The 10,928-nt window shown below is 33.7% G+C and overlaps 1 protein-coding gene across 1 annotated transcript in view; it reads right to left on the bottom strand.

The window, feature by feature from the left end:
* The window catches only part of LOC108908000 (elongation of very long chain fatty acids protein AAEL008004), a 47,478-nt gene continuing 36,550 nt past the window's right edge, over positions 1-10,928 (bottom strand). Inside the window, exons 5-6 of the mRNA XM_018711890.1 lie at positions 8,865-9,001; positions 1-338 (exon numbers count right to left, since the gene is read on the bottom strand). Coding sequence (XP_018567406.1) covers positions 132-338; positions 8,865-9,001 — 344 coding nt within the window. The 3' untranslated portion in view covers positions 1-131. The remainder of the gene's footprint in view (positions 339-8,864; positions 9,002-10,928) is intronic.

The following is a 10,928-nucleotide window of genomic DNA, read 5'->3' as shown; positions in this document are numbered from 1 at the left end:
TTAAAATTTAATCGTATTTATTTGAATACACCACGTTAAACAAATAAAAAACTTACAATAGTCACAACAATCCTTACTGTGTATGTACAATATTTATAAATTAGTTAAAAATAAATTAAAATTCTCCATCGTTATTCCAATTTACTCGCTTTTACACATCCATTTGGAATAGATGAGGCGTTTTTACTTTTCTTGGTGTAGGCCTTCCGGTAGAAATCAGCGAAGAGGTATAGGAATATAGCAACGTTGCCCGCGAAGAAGAAGGTCACTGATTTGGACAGTTTGCAGCCCATCATTGGAATGGAGAACAGATATACCAGCATTATGCAAAATTGTGTCTGCAAGTAAATGCAATTTCATTATTAGTAAAATAAGTAACTGTGAAAATTGGTGAAAGAAACTAAAACACAAAAGTACAAATAGATAGAAATAAGTTTACGTTTCTGACTCGCGAGATTAAGAAAGTGCATTGATTCAGAAGGAATAAAAGGTAGGTGCAATGATTTGGGATAGCAGCTATCTGTGGAGCTATCTCAGATGCAAACTTATTTGTGTCGATCTGTATGAGTACTAAAGACATTGCAAAATAAAATTTAACCTAATTTCGTGTTAATTTTACAATTTTTGAATTAATGAGGTTTTACGCCAATAACATCAGTCAAAGGATAAGTTTTATAATTATTTGACACCTAGAAAGCAGGTACTGTTCGTGATTTTATTCATGCGTGGAAGGTGCAAAATTTAACAGAGGGGCAACAGTGTAGTAAGTAATGAAAAAAATTATAGTCTATTAAATATTTTTATTTGGGGGTGAAAATTTGCCGAAGGTTAGTGGAGGTCAAGGGAACATACAATATTGAAATATATAGCTAATAAAAATTGGTAAATGGTTCTAATTCGAGGCGCGTTTGTGCATTGGATCAAAAGTCAGGGGAGGTCAGCATTGTCCTGCCTCCACTTGCGGAAGCCCTTGGACTTCATTAAAGAATCCTACGTAAATGAACGCAATCAGTGTCACTTTTCAATGTTCTTCATTTTGATTTTTATATAGGTATAATTTTTCTAATAATTTTTATGAAAACTATTCACTTCTACAAATTTTTTTTTTTAAATCTGGTGTAGTGGAAATTTGTAGTTTCAGTTGTGATCCAAATTTGTATGGTTTAAAATAGAACACATCATATAATGTTCCATTTTCTATTGATATTTGTAGGTATATATTTTCTTTAAAACGATCTTTGTCAGATTTGGTGTACAAAAAATAAAACTAATTTCTTTGCATTTACATTATTTAAACCGTATATTTTCTGAATTCAACTGTTTTGTCAAATAATTTAGTGTGACGTGGATTTAAGAATGTCTTATGCCTGTTTGCACCGCAGTTCGTAATCATTACTTAACAATAAGTCAGTGGCGGCTCGCCAGGTGACGCAAGTGACGCACCGCTTCACCTAAAATTTCCATTTGGTTGTGCAACTTAAAATTATTTTTAATTTTATATAAATTTTATAATTTAGGTATTAATTCTACATTGAAAATGTGTTGTGTTTGTTTGTCTTATACGCAGAAATAAACAGAATATTTGCGCGGTGAACACCTTCTAAAAAAACATTGCCTTCGTTGAACGCGAACATTAACCTCGCACCATACAACGTATAGCATAAGCAAGTGATGCGGATCGAAATCAGTTTGCATTCGGCTTCACTTCGTAGCGTTGTTTACGGCGGTTGTCATGGCAACGGAGGCAACATAAAATAGCCAATAAAGTTCTGTTATCGGAACTACTGTAACAATTTACCGCGGCAGGGGCGTGTCTTGAATTTTCCGCCAATGTCTTTCTACCTTGTGTGTCGAATGCGGTTAATTCCAAGAAAGTGGGGTCTTCTTGGAATTCTATCTCAACAAATATCGTAGGGACTGTACTTAAAACGTATGTGTGTTATCGTGCCCATAGTTTGTACTACTTTTAATTTAAAATAGAAATACAAAAATGGATATTCGAATGAATGACATATTTAAAGATATTTTAGAAATTTATTTATTGTAGATTATGGGTTTCCCACTTCTATACTGAGGACCAATTTAATTTTTACACAAGATTTCGTATTACAAAACAAATTTACCTGCAGATATTATCGTTAATATCAGTTGGAATTGATTATATGCAAAATCAATAATTTTTATTTTTTAAAGTGGTTTTTATTCTTGTATCTTAAGATGGGCCCATTATATGAACTAAAGATAAACGGAAAGTACTGAAGGACCTAACATAAAGTAACAAAAATTACTAGAAGTAATTAGATTTCTTCGCTGTTGCCGGTATAAAGATGTACTTTACTAAGTACGGTTTATAATTTTTGGGGCAATACCTTAACAAATTAAGTATAACTTAACTTCAAAAACGGTCAGATTTTAGTACCGTCTCAGTAATTGAAATTTGCAAAATACGTACAGTTTCGTGTTCAAGTATTTGTGATATACAGGGTGATTCAGGTTTAATCTAGATAATTTCAGGGATCAATAGAACAGATTAAAATAATGTTCATTCATGATATAATAAACAAGTTTCAAAATTAATGAGACAAAAGTGGTATACAGCTGTTTAATTGAAATTAATTAATTTTTTGAAGTTCTGAAATAATGTAGGAGGGGAGTGGTACACAAAATACACTTCTAAGAGTGGTAGGTGGTTCAAAGTTAAGAAGCTTATGTAAGATCATAAGGAGTGTTTGTGTTCTGAATTTCACCTGGGATAAGTGGTTTAAAAGTTATGAGGGAAAAGTGGGATAAATTTTTTTATTTCAACGCCCTCTATCTCCGCAACGATGCGTTTTAGGAAATAAGTTTACATCATGAATGAACATTAGTTTAACCTGTTCTATTGATCCCTTAAGTTATCCAGATTAAACCTGAATCACTATGTACAGTCTTTAAATACATTGTAATAGATTTAATCGAATCATTGACTAGGTATAACAACTTATAGAATAAATGGTTTTTGGATAAAACTGTAATGTTACAGCAATACTTATTATTCAAAATTATATTCATTATAATTATAAAAATATGAAATGTAATTATACATATAAGAAAAAAAATTGGCTTCTCGATGCTACTTAATAGCAAAAACCGCTGTTCTCTATATCTACTTTTTCGTCAAGTTTTTTGTGCTATTGCCGAATATTTCCTTGAATATATTAAACTAGTAGCGTCGCGTCGTGCCAATTGATTCAAATATACAATAAATTTACGTAGGTATTTATTTTGGTTTAAAAAAAAATGAATATTGTTATTAGTATGATAATGATCTAAGTGTGTGTTATGGGTGTAGGTGTGCGTCTTACCGTCGGTCAAGTAAATCGTGTTCTAACAATAAGATTTGTGTTAAGTGTGTGACAGAAACTAGATAAAATGATGGATTTCATGCACCACCAAATAAGAAAGGTCAGTGAGATTATTTATTTTTTCAGGGATAAAATAACAACAAATTGTTTCTTATAGTGAATAGAAATAATAACACGATGTTAATAGAATAAGTATTTTTTGTCCCATTTTATAATTGATATTTGTGTAAATGAGTATATATTTCGGAGTCTTTCTTCTTAGCAGAGAAGAAATAATTGAGAAACTAATGACGCCTCGTCAGATTTATCTCAAAGAGAAAGTTTGTGAGTCGGTACAACAAAATTTCTATTTTCGGCCACCTTTTAAATGTGGTCACCTTCAAAACCGTCCCGTTCTCAAATTCTCAAAACAGTTATACTTATTAATGCCCTATTTAACAGCGAGACCCTTTTAAAAGGTCATGATTATTTCCACGAAAGTTTTCCTGGAAATATATCTGCAATTTTATCTCAATACCTACCAGTCTCACTATTTTGATGAAATATATTCTTTCGCCCTCTAGAGTTTTATAAATGAAATCATCTATGAAAGGGCATTTCTGAGAAACAGATTTGAAACTTGCGAAAAATAAAAATGAGTTTTACAGCCTGAAATGTACGGTTAAAAAAATTTGATCAAATATATTTTAAAACAGTTTGCTGATGTTGACATTGACAATGTTTAATCCTGGAAAACAAAGCTACAAATAATATTGGACTACTATTTACCACAAAATGTGTACAATGCTGAGGAAATCGTAATTTAACCTTGGAATGACCATTTGCTCTAAAAAGAGATAAATAAATATGTAGGTAAAAAACTACGACCCAAAAATTAACAGTTTTATTTCGCACAAATATGAAAGGTGACAAAATAAAGCCGTTAATCATATGGAAGTGTAAATTCTTGATGCTTTAAATGATTTTATATCAACAATTTGTTTTTCGAATAGGTATATGATAGAGACTATGACTTCATGGTTAAAAGACGAAATAAAATAGATGCCATATTATTTTTGGATGTTACGTCGCATTTCAAAGTTACTCTGGAAAATGTGAACATAGTTTTTCTGCCTCCAAACATCACATCCCGTTGTCAGCCATAACACCGTAGTTCTTTTAAAGATAAATGAAGAAAAATTTGTTTTATTATCGTTCAGTTCGGATATCGGCAGGCTGGAAAAATGTCCTATTAACCACAACTAACTGAATATGAAATTGAACTGGTTAAGTTTTTTTCTGTAATACATGATGTCATATTATGTATCTTTTAAATGCAATGTTTTGATAAAAAATTTCAAGTTTAGTGTTCAAGGAAAAATTAGTGAAATAATTAATTATAGCGGCTGTTATAGTTAACATTAACGATATGGGTGAAGTATGTGAAAAACTGAATTATGTACAAAGTATCCTGTTTTATAATGATAAAAGTGAATTAGCTGTAGAAATTGTTCAAATTTTAATTGAAAAATATTAAAAAAATGTAATTATGTAATATGTCAAGTAATATTTAAAATATTTTTGGCTTCTATTGTATAACCTATTTTTTTTATATACCTACGTAAACTTTCATATCTAATTTTTATATACTACAACGTGTCCCAAAAGTATGGAAACAGCACAATAACTTTCGAAAAATGCAATTTGAGGAAAAATGATTCAGACAAAAGATTTAGGATTTTTCCCTGGCTATTCAATGGTGACCCTAGATTTGACCTTGACCTTGACCTTCAAGGGTATTTCAAGGTCAAGGTAATTTTTTCAAAAGGGTTGCCCTACTTTTGACCCCGGAAATTAAAAGAGCGGAAAATTTTACGTTCAGATATGTCTGACCATTTTCCAAGATGGCGGACGCGATTCCAAAACATTAACCGATTTACGCCAAATTTGGTATAGGGGGGGTTTTGGGGTCGCTGACTACGAATCTGAAATCTGTTTTTGAGGAATTTTAATCCAAGATGGCGGACGCGGTTCCAAAAAATTAACCGATTTACGCCAAATTTGGTTAGGGGGTTTTTTGGGATGGCTGACTACGAATCTGAAATCTGTTTTTGAGGAATTTTAGTCCAAGATGGCGGACGCGATTTCAAAAATCAACCGATTTTTGCCAAAATTGATATAGTGCGGTTGTTGAAGATGAAGGTCACGGTCAAATCAAGGGTCACCGTCAGATAGCCAGGGAAAAATCCTACAACGTTAGTTATGGTCATTTATTTGCAATCCGTTGTTTTTAAGACAGCGCGCCAAACCATGCGTGACCTTGATTTGACCTTTAATGACCATCAGACGTCAAATTCAGAAAATGGTCACGGACATATCTGAACGTAACATTTTCCGCTCTTTTCATTTCCGGGGTCCAAAGTAGGGCATCCCACTTGAAAACATTAACTTGACCTTGAAATAACCTTGAAGGTCAAGGTCAAGGTCAAACCTAGTGTCACCATTGAATAGCCAGGGAAAAATCCTCAATCTTTTGTCTGCATCATTTTTCCTCAAAATGCATTTTTCGAAAGTTATTGTGCTGTTTCCATATTTTTGGGACACATTGTATACGTAACTTCTGATATAGTTTATAATTTGATATTTCATGTTACATATTCAATTTAATAAATAAAGCAGAAAAATAATATACTTAGGTAAAACATTATTAGTTTCTGTCAGAATTTGACAATAAAACACACAAATAGTATATTGTGCAATAAGTGCGGTAAATTGTCTATTGCCCACGAGAGCGGAGTTGAGTGCACTCACTTCGTTCGTGCACTCATCCGCTCAAGAGGGCAATACGAGGGTGGTCTGAAAAGTTTCCGACCTAACAAGGATACAAGACATTTTCCTTGTAACAATACACGCTTCTCCCAGCGATGCTCCCATCTCTGTAACCCGTCCAAATAGTACTCGGCGTTTTTCTCTGCAAAATAGTTGTTCACGAAGGTGATTGCCTCTTCATTTGACGAAAATCTCTGGCCTCCGAGCGCAATTTTTAGATGAGGGAACAAAAAGAAGTCGCTTGGGGCTGGATCTGGTGAGTAAGGCGGATGGTCAAGCAGTTCAAACCGTAATTCGTGGATTTTCGCCATGGCAACCGCTGAGGTGTGAGACGGTGCGTTGTCTTGGTGAAACAGGATTTTCTTTTTCTGCAAATGTGGCCGTTTTTCCGCAAGTTCTGCCTTCAGCTTGTCAAGTAATGATGCGTAGTATGCTCCTGTAATGGTTTTTCCTTTTTGAAGATAATCGATTAAAATAACTCCATGACTATCCCAAAAAACAGTCGCCATCACTTTCCCAGCCGAAAAAACAGTTTTTGCTTTTTTTGGAGCCGGTTCCCCCTTTGCAGTCCACTGTTTGGACTGTATTTTTGTTTCGGGCGTATAATGGTGTATCCAAGTTTCATCTACAGTAATTAATCGGCGCCAAAACTCGGATTTATTGCGCCTAAACTGCGCCAACAGAGCGTTGGAAATGTTCATTCGAACACGTTTTTGGTCTAACGTGAGCAAACGCGGCACCCAACGCGCGGACAGCTTTCTCATGTTTAAATGTTGATTTAATATGTGACAAACACGTTCTTTTGACATGTTCATAACCTCTGCTATCTCTCTCACTTTAATTCGGCGGTCGTCTAGCACCATTTGGTGAACTTTGGCGATGTTTTCGTCGGTAGTTGCAGTTTTTGGACGTCCCGAACGTTCATCGTCTCCCAAGCTCTTACGGCCACGTTTAAATTCAGCTGCCCAAAATTTCACTGTGGTAAATGATGGTGCAGAGTCCCCATACACAGAATCCAACTCATCTTTGATTTGCGTAGGCGTATTGCCTTTCAAAAACAAATATTTAATGACAGCTCGATACTCGATTTTGTCCATTTTCATAAAAACACTCACATCAACTCACTCAAACGACTGTTATATAACAACTGCGCGTCCAAAATGGCTGAAACTTTGGTGAGTAACTGTCAACAGATGAACAACGAAATTCACTAGCTTTTATTTACGAGTGCTGCCATCTTCATGTTGAGATAGGAAACTTTTCAGACCACCCTCGTAGACAACCGCACGAATTGCACATACTATTTTTTATTACGAATGCAAAGAAATCTTACAAGGGCAAAGCCCCGGTGGGGTCCAAAAATTTTTATTCTGTTTAAGTTGACATAAATAACTGTCATTTAAATGTAGAAATAGAGTGGGCAAACAGCTAGTACCGATCAAAAAAACATGCGAAAAGAAGAAGAAGACTTATCCGTCATGAGTAATAAAAATTTAAATACACAATACTATTTTTAAAAAGTGACATTTAAACGACAGTTATATATGTCAATCTAAACTGAATAAAAATCTGGGGATCCCATCGGAGCTTACCACTGCACTTATTGCACAATATACTAATATTACAGGCACACAGAAAAAAAATCATGAACCTGAGGGTAGACCCTACTATTCTTAGATTTTTGGGGTCGTTGAAACCGAATATGACCATAAAAAACGATTTCAATTGCCCGTTTTCCCGCTAGCACCCCCTTATCACCCCCTGACGGGGGTTAAATTTTAAATTTTCGTACATAATTAAGATGTATGCGTATTTTTATATTTTTTTGGGACGCTGAAACCGAAAATGACTATAAAAAATTATATCCACTTACTTACTCGATTACCCCCTTACACTCCCTTACAATCATTTGATAGAACCAGCAGGATCCATATGAAGGTTGACTCTTGGTAAATTGCGCTAACGTTTTCGGAAAAAAGAGGAGAACCGAAGTTTTCATGGGCTCAACGCTCAAAATTCCAACAATGCAAAGTTCATTACCGGTTAATTAGACAAGTTTTAGAGTACCTCCAATACTTCACCGATCAGAAGTATCAGCTCTTAGATGTATTTATGATTTGGTTCTACTCTTAGAGCAATCCAGGAAAACGGCGTGGAGGTGGTAGGTTTCTGTTCCGTTTGGGGTGCTTGATTAACGTGAGTCCCCTTGCCTCTCACGAATCATGATGCTTGATTAACGTGAGTCCCCTTGCCTCTCACGATTCGGCATTTACCTCTTTCTATGATATCGAACTCTCTTGCTTAAAATATCTTGTGTAGAATAAGGTGTCAAATTCAAAATATCAAAAGGCAAAATAAACGGTTATGATTAGGACATAAATCATTATTCGGTTTTAGCGTCCCAAAAAAAATAAGTGCTAGTGGGAAAACAGGCAATTGAAATCATTTTTTATGGTTATATTCGATTTTAATGACCCCAAAAACCTAAGAGTAGTGGGGTCTACCCTCTGATTCATGATTTCTTTTTGTGTGTGTGCCTGTGTATTTAACAACGTGAATTTATTCGAAATTATATTTTTAGTGCGTCATTAATAAGGAAATGCTTAGTTTACTGAACTAAAAGATCATTTGTAACAAATAGATAAGAATTGTTCAAAGTAACGTTTACTTGAAAATGGAAGAAAATCAAATACAATGCTATGTAACACATACCAGTTGAATCCATGTCATATATTTCTTCCACCAAAGGTATTTCTGATATTGGGGACCCAGTGCTGCTATCAAATAGTAAGAGTACATGATAACATGCACAAATGAGTTTAGGAAACCTATGAAGAGACCCTGTTCATCTGAAAATAGAAATATATTACATTTATCACAGGTCTGAAGAGAAATTCTGCAAGAAAAGATTATTTCAAATTTTATTTGTTTTAAGATACATTTCAAGAAGATTTTTAGCGATCATTTGGTGCATACAACTTATCTATGAATAATAAAGAAAGGAAGTTAGTTGATTTAATGTATAAAATACATTATATGTTACGTACATGCAAATACAGGATTAAAATTTACTTGGATATTATGAATTACGCAAAATTGTTCATTCAAATGTAAATTCAAGATTACAATTGATTCGCATAATATATCGAATTGTTCTTCAACTTTGTAAACGCATTTGCAGTTATATAAAAGTTAATATATTCCATGTTTTTCAAATATTTCATTTCACCTTTACACTATTTCGTAATTAATTTTATTTGCTGTTTTACTTAACATATAATCAAGTGTAACATTTATTAAACTGCATTGATGAGACATAAATTGACAGAAAACTTGATTATTTATTTAGGTAATTGTACACCCAATTTAAATATCTTCTTTTTTTTAGTAGGCACGTTATTCATTATTATTAACTTTTGTATTTTCGATGACATGCTAGGATATCTCTGTTATTATTAAAGATCGAAATTTGCGATTTTTGGGACCGATGGCCACTTTTTTGAGACAAATCTTCATGTTATAATTTATTTTCGATATGATTTAAAGTTTTGGTCAAAAAATCAAAATATTTATATTTTGGGTGACTGCTGCAGTGGTTACAATTTGATTTTTTCTAAAGCGGTGACATTTTAATTTATACGTTGTTTGTGAAGAATTCAGTGACGTACATATTTTTTTATACTTAACTAACTGTTTTCGACATACAATGAAGTTACCTTTGTTTAATCGGAAGTCATATTTGTCCATTGACGTATGAAGTATGACTTGTATCTCATAAGGTGTAATACACTATTTAATTAATGATATTGAAAACCTAGTGGTTTTCAACCAACGTAGTCTTTGTGGACACAATCTTGTCCAATATTAAATTTCACCCACAATATCTAGGAAATAGTTAAAAGTATTCAGACTTCCCCAGGTAGACTAATTTGGAATTTATTAGTTCCCATCCGTAAGCTATACGCTGATTTAGCTCACGAATGATCTTAACCCTAAGGGTTATATTGTGGGGTAATATCATCAGTAAAAATGTTTCTATTTATTCCATCGACAATATAAATCTGCTATATAGGCTGTTACAAATGCGCTTCTCTCTATAGGGATCTTGGAAACGGTAAGAGATACGAAGTAGCTTAAATGGGGGCAAAGTTGCGTAATCAGGGGACCAACATTATGCCTCTAAAAAATCAAGGCTAACACGATAAGTTTTCGAAATATTTGAAAAAACCGAAATTTTGGAAATCCGTTTTTGTTTCATTTCAGCCTTTTTTGAGGTGATATTTAAATAAGAAGAACACTTTCTCATGGCCACTTTTTGCCCTGGATTTCACAGGGTCTAACGATAGATACAGTGTACAATAATTCACTAAACAAAGAAATCTAAATAAAAAGTTTAGATAAATTTGGAACGAATACACTGAAGATGATTTTTTCGAGACAAAACGTGTGGTTCGGGCTGAGGCAGTACAATTTTGGGCGTCATGAAGACTTGCAAAAAATATAATAAAATTTCTAGAAAGACGAAACGTTACATATAAAAATTGATTATGCCATTCGATAGAGGGCAAAAAGTGGCCATGAGAAAGTGTTCTTCTTTTTTCAATATCACCTCCGGATTTCCAAAATTTCGCTCTTTTTCAAATATTTCGAAAACTAATCATGTTAACCTTGTTTTAGAGGCATAATGTTGGTCCCCTGATTGCGCAACTTTGCCCCCATTTAAGCTACTTCGTACCTCTTACCGTTTCCAAGAAGCGAATTTGTAACAGCCTGTAT

Source organism: Anoplophora glabripennis, unplaced genomic scaffold (genome assembly GCF_000390285.2).
Source record: "Anoplophora glabripennis isolate ALB-LARVAE unplaced genomic scaffold, Agla_2.0 scaffold243, whole genome shotgun sequence".
NCBI classification, from domain to species: Eukaryota; Metazoa; Arthropoda; class Insecta; order Coleoptera; family Cerambycidae; genus Anoplophora; species Anoplophora glabripennis.
Note: the sequence above shows the minus strand (reverse complement) of the source record. Positions and strands in the feature narration are given on the sequence as shown.